We start from the raw sequence: 12718 nt of genomic DNA, 5'->3' as shown, positions 1-12718 counted from the left end.
GATAGAGGAGTGTCTTAATACTCCCATAGGTTCCCAAATTCCCCCTGTCCTCTGCTATGTGCGGTATACAACACTACGTGAACCTAAAAAAAAGTAAATAAATTATTAAGTGTCATAGTTGATTATAGGCCATAGGCACCTAAGTGATGACCCAGAGTATAACATGTTAAGATGAAACTATTTATATATAGATGACTAGTGGCCTCGAACGCGGCTACGCCCGCTTGAACTATACGAATATTTATTAAATATATTTATGAAATTATTTTCAGTTTTCAATAGAGAGATGCGTTAAGCAAGCTCATTTTGGGTGACGTTTTCTAACAACAAACTTTGCAAATCGTTGCTTAGCAACGGTCACTTAGCGACGGTTGTTATTAACATAGCGGAATAAATTGCATGTCAAATTAATAAGTATTTTAATATATTGGTATATATCGATAATATTATTAAATTTGAGAAAAAAAAGTATCCTATGTTCATCCCGAGACCCTCAAGTATCTCTATATGAGTATTTTATCACAATTAAATTAGCGGTTTGGGCCTGATTGCGTAAAAGACAGACAGACAGACAGACAAACAGAGTTACTTTCGAATTTATAATATAGGTATGGATAGTTTGAGTTTTCATATTATTATGACCTTATTCTTTTTTTATTTACATCATAATATCATGCCAATATTTTCTCGAATCCGCAGAAAGAAATTTTGCTAAGAAATCGCTTTGTTCTCATTTCCTGTCTATTTAGGGAAATTGCGTACCGGGTAGCGAAATACATCTATACATTTTGTCTTACGAGGTCAGAGCGACACCAACTAAGACAGAATTTTTTATCTTCGCGGATTTTTTTAAATAGTAGAAAAAATAAAGAAAGATATAATATTCTGTTCTTTACAAAGAATATATATATTACAATTACAAATATATATGCTATGTTGATGTAATTGAAATTTTCTTTAATTATTTTGCGTTTGTTAAGTGACAAGTCTCAAAGCCCCTCTTGCTTCATCTCCATGGATACTCTTCGAGCCTTCCAAGTTGAGGAACTAAAGCCGCCTTAAAATTGAAGTGTTAATTACATATTTCAACCACTTACTTAAATTCAAGCTTTATTTTTAGGGGGGTGGCCAGAGAGACGGAGCAATCAGTTTCAAGCAGTTGTTACAATATTTTGGAATCTGTCTTATCATGAAAAGTATTTCGATATTTATGAAGGCAGTCACCTACAGAACTACTTTTACTTCAAATCAAATCAAATCAGCTTCACTCTGTATCCCGCACACAGCAGGGTAGGCAGAGAGAACCTCGTGTTAAAACACTCCGTTCCCCACGGCACCAGAGCGAAGAAATGAATATATAAGTTTCAATAAATATTTCATTTCCTCGAGTGGGGATCCAACCCACAATCAGTCGATTTTGCAGCACACTTTGGGCCCCTGTGCCACGATTGGAATTGTAAAAGAAAGTATTTCACGTTGAAATTCAATTTTTGCGTATTTAACTTCAATAAAGGTAAATAAAAGAAGCCAGGAGAAAGTAATCATTGCGAAGGAACCATAAAAATGTTATTTTTAATTAAAACGAAGCTCTAAGCATTAAGCGAATTCACTGTTGATTGAGCAAGATCCAGGTAAAAATCTCATATTTTCTAAAATATCTATATCTATATAATATCTATATCTATTACACAAGTAATATTAGTTTACTTGTTTATAAAGGAAACGTTCCAGGACCGAAATTCGGTCCATTTTCAAGTAAATGTCAATGCTGGGCTTGAATAAACCAAAATTTCACTATCATGTCAAAATCCAATCACGCTCTATCCCGCATACAGCAAGGTAGGCAGAGGGAACCTAGTGTTAAGACACTTCAAATTTTGGTTGATTTTTTATACTAAGCATACATAGTTATTCCATTATCTAATATATTAAATAATAGTTATTTTTTCTGTAATAAAATAATTCTACCAACATTATATTAGTAACAATTTCTCACAATTCGAGTGAGTTTCTAGAAATATACACTTAATTTTAAAATTACGAAGCACATTTTGTAACATAAACAATTTTACACGTCAAAACTTTTTGTTCACTGTTTGTTGGTTTTCAGGGAAGAATAAACGACAATAACAATAACAACAACATCGCTCAACGATTTCAAAAATAACAAATCTAACCAACTGACGAATGTAAAATTTATATTATTTAGATAATATTTTTTTAATAAATAAATTCCTCACTGGGGAACGGAGTGTTTAAACACTAAACTCTTAACTTTTAACTCTGCCTATCCTGCTGTGTGCGGGATAAAGCGTGAAGCTGAAATAAAATTAAAAAGCAACAATGTGGTTGAAACGTATTTAGAGACGTCAATTAGCGGTTTACCATTATCACATAAACACGAATAAATGTAACACAGATTTTATGTCATTAAAAGTTTTCTTAAATTTAAAACTAGTGTGTTAAATAAAAATTAAATCAGCTTCCCGCTGTATCCCGTTTTGGGCACTCCGTTCCCTACTTTCCGCCGAATTCTGGAGGCATTGCGTGTTGAGTGTGTTAAGAATCGCCGGAAAATGGAGAACGCAGTGTCCAAACACTAGGTTCCCTGTCGTGTGTCATCCAAAAAAATTTCTACACTATCTTTGAACTACCAACTATTCCTTATACGAAATTGACCGAATACTTCCAGTTCATTTTAATTAACGTACATTTGGCTTGATTGGTCCTATGGTCAAATGACCATTTAGAGGACGTATTTGGGTCTATATATATATGATTCTCGTACAGAATACAAGTCTTTGAATGTGTTAGCTGACACGTGTCTATAATCTACGTGTATGTAGTAGGTTCAAATCAATAGTGGAATAGTGTGTCACTTAAAATAATTAACTTGCAATCAATAATGTCAAAATAAACAATATCTACCCTAGAGTGTACTAATAAAAAAAAACATACAATCAAATTGATAACCTCCTTTCTTACAGAAATCGGTTAAAAAATAACATTATTGTAAATATGAAATACCTTTGTTATCTAGAAACGAATATTTCCTGTAAATTGCTTCATTGATTTTGGTACGATGCTGGCGGTGAATCAGTTGAGATGAATACATTAGGTATATGTATTTATTATTATGTTTAAATTCTGTTGTTATTTAAAACGTATTACATTATTTGTTATGAGAAACGTCATGTTTTTCCTTTTCTGAATTCGGCGGATAGTGAGGAACCGAGTGTTATAACACAAGGTGCGGGCCCCCGCACTCATTTTCCATGAAATGAACCACAAATGAGGCCAGTAGTGTTGCAGGGCGTGTGCCTGTAAGCGCGACTCACTGTGGGTTCGATTCCCACTTGAGGAACTGAAATTATTTATATGGTCTCTTCTTCGCTCTGGTATAGAGGCAAAGCGAGGCGTTCGGTGGAAAGCATGAAGCTAAAAAAATCAATTAATGATAAATAATATGTGTGTTACTTACACACTTATTAATATTACAAACTGGGCTTTCTGAATAAAATTAAATAGTATTTTGTGACATTTAATTTTCAAAGAAATTCTAAACCTTAGTCGAAGTAAAATAAAAAAAAAATAGCTAGAAAAAGTTATTACGATGTTATCTATGTTTTTTTTCTCATTCTATGACGCTATAGTGACGCAATTGGAAAGTGACGGACTGTAAACACAATTGTAGTAGCTTCTTTTTCTACTCGGGGAAATGTTGACATAAAAAAATCCTTTGGTGGGCCAAAGCAAAGCGCGGCGTTAAGCTCTGCCTCCTCCCACACATCTATTACATTATACACCACAAGTGTTTTTTCACTCTGGCCAACCTCTCGTGTCTCTCCTCCTCTCAACAAAATTACAAAAAAAATCTATAATATATCGTTATTATATTAAACATGATTTTTTGCATCAGAAAGCAAAAAAGCAGGACTATCAATGAATACCAGCAAAACCAAATTAATGACTAACATGACCAAAGTCAAAATAGAAATGGAGGAAGAGATTGAATATGTCAACGAATATATATACCTGGGTCAAGTAATATCAGTAAAGGATCTGCCAAATAAGGAAGTAGACAGACGAATAAATAACACCTGGCAAAGATACTGGTCTCTCCGTGAAATAATGAAGAATAAATCAGTGCCCATTTCAGAAAAATCAAAAATATTTAACACATGTATCCTCCCATGCCTCACCTACGGCTGTCAAACTTGGCCATTATCACAGAAAATTGAACACAAGCTGGGAGTATGCCAAAGAGGAATGGAAAGGAGCATGATGGGCCTGAGATTGAAAGACAAATGCAAAGCAACAAAAATCAGGAGCAATACCAAAGTGTTGGATGTCAAAGTAAAAACAAGAACTCTTAAGTGGAAGTGGACTGGTCACATGATGAGATCACATGCAGGAAAGTGGACCAAAAAAGTCTCAGAATGGTACCCAAGAAATGGAAAAAGACGGAGAGGGAGACAGATTAAAAGATGGGAAGACGACCTGCCAAAGGGGTGGAGACGGATAGCACTAGACCGGAACAAGTGGAGGGAACTTGAGGAGGCCTATGTCGTAGGACAGCCTGACCTGGTAGCTGACACTAGCAGAAATAATAATATTTAACAATAAATTTAAATTTAAAAAATAATAATAATAATGATAATAACAGTTGGAAAAAAAATGGACAATTTCAGTTAATATTCTATTCTTATGTTAGTAAATATTTCCATATATTGTGTAAAATGTTAGTTATAAGTAAAACAAATTATGTAAACAGGTCAGAGAAAATAAAGGCTCTTTTTTATTTTATTTTATTTATATTAAACATGATGGAAAGCGGTATTTCCGCTTGAGAAGGTCGCAAGTTCGAGGTCCTTTAGCTACGAGTGGATATTATATAGGGTGTGTACCTAATGTGTGTTCAGAGCCTTACGCTTAATTTGAGGGGAGACAGTGTATTAATAACGGTTTGCAGAAAATATTATTGATATTATATATATTCTCAATAATCTTAATTAATTTTATTTAATATTTATTATTTTTTACCTAATATTTTATATTTTCTTACTGCAATGTATCCAGAATTCAGCGGAAAGAAGGGAAAGAAGTATGGGAATGGAGTGTCATAACACTAAGTTCCCAGGTTCTCTCTGTCTACACTGTATGTGTGTATGTGCGGGATACATTGTGAACCTAAAACTATTTTTTTTTTGTGTGAGTTTATTATTCACACAATGAAGTTTATGTTTTGTACATATCGATAAGTTCACTGCAATGATTGGTCTTGACAAATTGCAATTAAAATTAATTATGTACTGTGTGTGTTTTATAGGAAAGTGCGTAAACAAATGGATAATGGTTTTTAATTACGTTTCTATTTTTGAACATATATGTGAATTCCATTTACTTATTTAGACATAATATTTTTTGAAATCAGCTTCATTATTTTCTTTTGATTTTGCTTTATAGTCTTAAATAAAAGGAATTTCACAATTTCTTCAATTTATCCTTATAAAAACATGTAATCCATATAACTTACTTACTTAACAGAGTGTCTCTACACTAGGTTCCCTCTGCCTACCCTGCTGTGTGCGGGATACAGCGGGAAGCTGATTTGATTTGATCTAACTTAACAAAAAAATATTCATGGCAACATAAATGAAATGTTTACAACAATAATTTATCGTATTTTTATAAACAATAAATCAACTATAATAAAAGATATTTCATTATTAATAACAAGTAAATGAATAACATTTAATTCCAGAGGCAGTTAGGTAACGTCTATCAGGCTCCCGCTCCTCGCTTGGGGTCGTAACCTTTAGGCTGTAACAGCCACAACAAATTTATTCAAATACTAATCAATACATTTATAAAAACACTCACCCAGAAAATATATCAGCCTTACACGTTTACTAAAAAGTACCACAAAGGCAAATGTCCACACAAAAACAACCACGATTTCGTAAAAAAAACCAAACAAAACAAATAAAAAAAAATCACTCACTCTATTTAAAAATTGTTTTGTCACTAAAAAGGTAGATCGCACCAAGCGGTTACTTAACCATTCAATATAACAGAAATGGGGGGAGAACCGTCACGGACATACCTCCCACGGCCTCCAGTCGACTGAAGGCTGGAGCCTACGGGAAAATATCAAGCCTCGACCGGGAACCAGACTGAAAACAGAACTGAGATGAACAGACTGGCGTCAGCTGACTCATTCTATCGCATGAGTAATTGAATGAGTCAGAAAAGGTCAAAATGATGACGTAAAGCACTCGCTTCATTACACGAACTAAGGCGAGTTTCCACGATCCCCAACGAGAGCGTTACCATCGGAAAAAGCTCAAAGATAATTCTCTACTATCTTAGTATTTTTACTAAGAAAAGGATATCTTTAACACCATTGAATTATAATATCGTTTAAATATGGCTTGAAATATTGATTTTTAATGTAAAATATATTATTTTATATACATTTTTCTGTTAATAATGTTATTGGAAATGTAACAGCTATTTGGACTACGAAATTACTGTTATTATAGTTCTAATGTTATTTACACTCGTATAGGATGTTAATTACATGTAGGCGGCGTTTTATTACGTAGTTGTGTATATTGTATTAAATTATTAAATATCGTATATTATCGTAATTAATATATTTAGTTATTAATAATGGCCACATTGATAAATTATATAAAAATATAAATACACAGATATGAGTTGAGAGACATGAATTTAAGTTGTATGCTTCAAAGATCTTCCTATATATATTTTTAGCTTCACGCTCTAGCCTGCACGTCATAGAGAGTGAACCTGGGAACCTAGTGGTAAGATGCTCTGTTCCCATTAAGACACTCATTTCTTACTTTTTATAGTGAGGTAACGCTGTGCTTAGCTCCGTCATCAGAACGAAGATATGAATAGATTAAATAGTTAATTCCCTGACGTGGAAATCGAACTCACAACCGTCATGTATACAGTCACACGCTTGTGCCTCTACGCCACACATCCTATCTCAAGATGTGCCTCCTATCACAAGTTCAATAATAATTATTTATTTCTCCGAGCGGAAATCGAACCCATAACAAGCTTTTTATATATACTCGTATACTAATTACTTATAAGAAATTCAACATTTCAATAGCATGATTTAATAATAACTAACATTACTATCAAAATATGTTTAATATAATTTTACGAAGTAAGAACTAGTTGTGGTTTAGAGATAGAGCTCAAAAGAACCACAAAACAAACACACTACAACTTTGGCTTATATAAAGAACAAAGTAAATAAATTAAGTAAGCAAGTATATATATATATTTAAAGTGATTTTCTTCTGTTGATTTGTAAAATTGTTTTCATAAAATAAATTAAAAAAATATACGTGGGAATGCAATCAATACAGTTATATTGTTATAGTTAAATTATATCAGCTTCACGCTGTATCCCGCAAACAACAGGGTAAGCAGAGGAAACCTAGTGTTAAGACACTCCGTTTCTTACTTTCCGCCGAATTTTTGGGGGACGGAACTCAACGCCAGGCTTTTGCCCTAATGCCGGAGCGAATGAAAATATTAAGAAACTAGCGGACGCGCGCAACTTCGCTTGTGGGTGAATTCTAATAAACCACGAAACATGTGTTCAATGAAATATTTTTAAGAGTCTAAATTTCAAATTTTATACTAATCGGTGGTGTTTTAAAGATTTTTCCGTACAAACTTTCAACCCCTTTTTTGCACCCTTAGGGAGAAAATTCTAGAAAACCATGAAACACGTGTTCAATTAAATACTTTTAAAAATCTAAATTTCAAATTTTATTAAAATCGGTGCTGATTTAATTTTTTTTCCATACAAACTTTCAACCCCTATTTCACCCCTTTAGGGTTAAAACTTTTCAAAATCCCTTCTTAGTGGATGTCCAGATTACGAAAGTAAACATCTGTCCAAATTCCACGTTTCTACCATCAGCGGTTACGGCTGTGCGTGCGTCTTACCTCAGTCAGTGAGGACAAGTCCTTTTATATATATAGATAATAATTAATGTCCGTGGGAATCGAACCCACAACCGTCGCGTTACAGTCACAGTCAGTATCTTTGTGATATGACGGCCTCAGTTAAAATTAATTTTAACTGTTTAATTTAAATAAACGTAAATGCCTACGCAGTTATGTATGTAAAACCTACCTAACTACCTAACTGTCTATATTATACGCCATCAATAACCGTATACAGCAATATTTATACTTAGCTTATCAACATAGATTGCGGGTTATTATATAAATCTGAACAATTTATCCCATTTAATCTCTAAATTACCCATTAGAGTCGCTATGGCCTAAATTGATAAAAAAATAAAAATATACAAACCTGTATCCCGTAGAATAACAGTATATAACTGGTATCCTGATTTTTTTGCAGCATCATGCTTTTTACCGCCTAGCAGTAGTGCTAAAAGTTAAGGCTCCATTTCCCATTTTCCGCCGAATTCTGGAGGCTTTGAGTGTTGAGTGGTGGAACTCATCGTCGCCTTGACACCAACACTAAGAAATGATAGATATATTATAATTTTTCTTTTATTGAAAATTAAGATGAATAAAATATTAATATAAATAAAACACTGAAGTCATTCGGGGCACAGTGTGATTGTATACTCGACAGTTTCGCTTACGATCCGATAAAATTAAATATTTAATATTTCCATTTTCTTTTGTTTAAGTGTACCTACATATAATATGACGCTAAGAAAAGTAAAGAAATATAATCTTTTACATTTTCCGATCGTTGTTTGTTATGTTAGGTTCCCTCTGCCTACCGTGCTGTGTGCGAATTACAGCGTGAAAGTGATTATTTTTCTAGTACTTATCGTATAAGATTGCGATCAACAATATAATGTTCATAACTTCGCATCATCCATGTATAAAATCTTCAAGGTTTATCAATTTTAACCAATATTTTATTTTAAATTCCAAAATAAATCTAAAATAATGAATAATAAAAAGATAAAAGATAAATTAAGTCACCCAAGCAGGAATCAATTGAGATCAATTTAAAACACTTTGGTAGTCATTAAAACTTTTATAAAAGCTCCACCGACACCGAGGCAATTGGGCCCTATTTCCATAATCAGCCTAGAGATAATTAGAAAATTAACAGGTTTCTTAAATAGCAAAGAATGATATTTACTAATATTTTAGAGGTATGGAGCTCATATATAGAGCAAGCAATTACCTATTGATCATTTAGTACCAGACTCGTAAGTTTATTTTCTTCGATGTAAGGATTTAATCCTAAATTCAGTATTTTGCATATAAGTTTGTTTAAGTTATTAAGCAATAGTTTTTTATTATTTTAATTTCTTTTTAGTTCCATGACATTACAGAAACTTGAACTTTTTCCTACGCCAACAATCAAAATTATAGCATTTCATATAAAAAAAAACATTATTTCAAATGCAGAACCTCTCTCGATCCCCACTCGAGGAATTGAAATATTTATTTACGTTTATATTTCCATTTCTTCGCTTATTATCCTAAAAAAATCAAACAAAATTAAATCAAAAAAATTACCCAGCTTCACCTTGTATCCACATTGCAGGGTAAGCAGAGGGAACCTCGTGTTAAGATACTCCGTACTCCTCACTTTTGCTGCCGAATTCTGGAGGTATTGTGTATAACAAAATGAGTTTATTGAGAGAGTTTTGATACAAAATGAGTTGAAATTTTACTATCTTATATTTGTAGCTTATTTCATACTAAATAACCCCGCAAATGTAATTTTATAGTTTTTTAAGTGTCATTACCGTTGATTTACAATCATGAAAATGACCACAAAGCTCCAAAACCAGTAGAGATTGCAGATCTCTTTTCTTCTAATCGAGATCCTCTGACCCTCGATGATATTAAGTTCATATTATAACAGAATAGCTTTAAGGCCATATTATTCAAATTGAAATGTTAAAATCCTCAAATATAATATGATATAAAATAAAACTAAAATGTAAATCTATATATTTATTACAAAAACGTCTTATAAATATTAATACATATTCATTTATATCATGAAAAAAATATTTGTAAAGTTTTACAAAAGAAAACAGAGGCATTTTTCTTATATTTTACACAAATTATATTTATTTTTTTATTATACATTAATTGCAGATCAATAGAAACTTTATTATCTCAATTGGTTTTTACCAAAATTTTTCCACTAACACCTAATACAGATGCCATTGTTTTCAAAATTGTATATGAGTAATATTTTTTAACGTTATTTATCAGAATGATGCTATTTTTAGCAGTAGAAAATTAACTAATTAGAACCTGTTACATCATTATTCTTTGTATCCCTTAAATTAAAAAAATCTTATTTGAGCTGTAGTATAAAAACGCACTCTATGCAAACTATGAAAAAAAAACCTTAACAATAATTAAACATATGAGATTCAATACAAATTCTATTTATATTTAATCAAATTATGTATTTCTATTTTTACTTAAATGTAGGTAACATGACAGATTAATATTAAACTTATTTTTTGTGAATCTAAATATTAATGGACATAGAAATCAATACTCATTTTTATAAAACAATAAATGCTGTACTTAAAACGAACTATGTATTAAAATATGAAACATTAATTGACAAAATTAATATTTATATATTTGTGGTTGTTTGTGGCATCTGTCAGCAACCGAAAACAACAAAATGAGGAATTGAATAGATTTATTTCAGTATTTTTCATATAAATTGGTATTAAAATTATACTTAAGTTATTTTCATTATTAATAAAAAATAAACAGTTACTTAGCATAAATGGACGGATTAGTTACAGATACGCAAGGCACAATATAATTTTATGTGTTTATTTAGTAATATCTTTATATATTGATCGTAAATTAGGAGGGTCAAGACTAGGTGTTAAAAATAATTTGTGGCAAAGTTTATAATAAACACCTTGAGGTAGCTTAAAATTGAATGTAAGCTTTCTTATAACTTCATTCATAAAACATGATGAATTAACTCAAACCTTGTAATTTATCTTTTTTACTTATGATTTTTTTTTCTTGTCTTTTACTTATAAGTGATTTTCATATCATATTGTAGAATTTCGTTCTTATGAAATATTTCAAGCAAATAAAAAACTCATATTAATCACAATAGCTTACACATATACATGATCAAGCCTGCCATACTTAATATTAAAAATCCATGAATTTGTATTGAAGTAGCATTATTACATTCATCATTAGAACAATAACATGCTTCCCAGTAAACTCCGTTTTCGTAAACACCCCAATTACAAACACCTGTCACACCTGTCTCAGCCACTGAAGCACAACGTCTTATAACTTGACGCCAACGTCCATCCCCTTTAATTAGAAAAAAGTTTTACATGTAGGACATTTCAAAAATAGAAAGCAGAGTTAAAATTAAAAATATGTAATGAAGGAACTCATTTTCTTTAAATACATTTTCTATACTTTTTCAGTCATATTTAAGTTTAAATAGATAAATAAATATTTTTAAATGAAAATAGATCTATATCCCACACTTACTTAGGCCCGTATAAATAAATCACTCTCAGGTCAGAGATTGGTCTAGATGAAACATCATCTCATTGATGAATAATAATGGCATTCGAAACTCTATCCCAGACTTGAGAGTAGTTTATACTGAGAAACCTTAGTAAGGTAGGCAGAGAGAATCTAGTGTCAAGGGCCTAGTGGGAAAACTTACATATAAATCCTTTAGGGCCTTGTTGAGTAAGTTTCGTACAAAATGATCCTGGCACGTTGGATTCATCACTGTTGCATTCCACTGCTATATGGCTCTCTGTGTCAAACTTTTTGTAGGCGCCACAAGTATCCTCCAATAGATTTTGTGATGAAGAACATTGGTAACATCTCACACAGAATACTGAACAAAATAACGAAAAAGTAGTTATAAATATGAAAACTGAATTAGGATATTGTAGAAACGCTATTTCTTACCTGTAGGTGCAATGCAAAGAAATAAAAAAGTTACTGCTAAAGATTTCATTTTAATATTTGTTTAAAAATACAATATTCAAAAATACGACACACCCCACAAATGTCACAATACACAACAAAATACAAGTTTGAAGTTATAATGCCAATTTTAATCTTCAGTCTTCACAAATATAACGTTCATATCAGTATTGCCATAAACGAGACAGATTGTGGGCTCCATTCCCACCCGGGGAAATAATAAATAATAATATAAAATATTTTATATTTTCCTGTCCTCGTTTTAATAACTATAAAATTTTGCAAAAAGTGGGGAACAGAAGTGTCTTCAAAAAAATACTAGGTTCCTAGATTCCCTATGCCTACTTTGCTATGGGCGGGATACAACATGATGTTAAAATAAATATAGCTTTATTTTTTAGAAAATATATTATTTAATGTAAGTAGATACAGGTCATTGAAGCACGACACGCAAGGCTACTTCGGCGTTGTTATTTTTTAAAATAAATTGTACTGTAAAATGGGGTAGATAAATACATTTTTAGGATAAGTTACACTGTAACAATGTCGGGAGCATTGTTGAAACTCATTGGACATTATAATATAAAAGCTTTCCTGGTTTTCTGTCTATTCACCCTACGATTTTTATTCACCCTAGTTAACTAGTATTTTAAAAACAAAAAATGAAATTGCAGCATGATTTGATAGTAGCACTAAAATAAACAAG

At 31.7% G+C, this 12718-nt stretch overlaps 2 protein-coding genes across 2 annotated transcripts in view; both read right to left on the bottom strand.

The window, feature by feature from the left end:
- LOC146538935 (putative G-protein coupled receptor CG31760) overlaps positions 1-6010 on the bottom strand; it is a 62552-nt gene extending 56542 nt beyond the window's left edge. The window contains exon 1 of the mRNA XM_085185565.1: positions 5884-6010. The gene's annotated coding sequence lies outside the window, so the exon portion shown is untranslated. The remainder of the gene's footprint in view (positions 1-5883) is intronic.
- Positions 6011-10002: 3992 nt separating this feature from the next.
- Positions 10003-12159, bottom strand: LOC146538934 (uncharacterized). Its single transcript, XM_085185806.1, has 3 exons — positions 11995-12159; positions 11741-11920; positions 10003-11373 (listed from the first exon to the last, which is right to left on the bottom strand). The coding sequence occupies exons 1-3, from the start codon at positions 12041-12043 to the stop codon at positions 11156-11158; spliced, it is 447 nt and encodes a 148-aa protein (XP_085041932.1). The 5' UTR covers positions 12044-12159; the 3' UTR covers positions 10003-11155.
- Positions 12160-12718: the final 559 nt, after the last annotated feature.

Source organism: Heliconius melpomene, chromosome 5, assembly GCF_056956725.1.
Source record: "Heliconius melpomene rosina isolate 202511_hmr_F chromosome 5, ASM5695672v1, whole genome shotgun sequence".
NCBI lineage: Eukaryota > Metazoa > Arthropoda > Insecta > Lepidoptera > Nymphalidae > Heliconius > Heliconius melpomene.
Note: the sequence above shows the minus strand (reverse complement) of the source record. Positions and strands in the feature narration are given on the sequence as shown.

Excerpts from the sequence above, each read along its gene's own strand:
- LOC146538934 (XM_085185806.1), bottom strand. The coding sequence starts at position 12,043 with ATGAAATCTTTAGCAGTAACTTTTTTATTTCTTTGCATTGCACCTACA. Across the intron at positions 11,921-11,994 it reads TCTTTGCATTGCACCTACAG|TATTCTGTGTGAGATGTTAC; the intron begins GTAAGAAATAGC and ends TATTTTGTTCAG. Across the intron at positions 11,374-11,740 it reads AGGCCCTAAAGGATTTATAT|GGGATGGACGTTGGCGTCAA; the intron begins GTAAGTTTTCCC and ends TTCTAATTAAAG.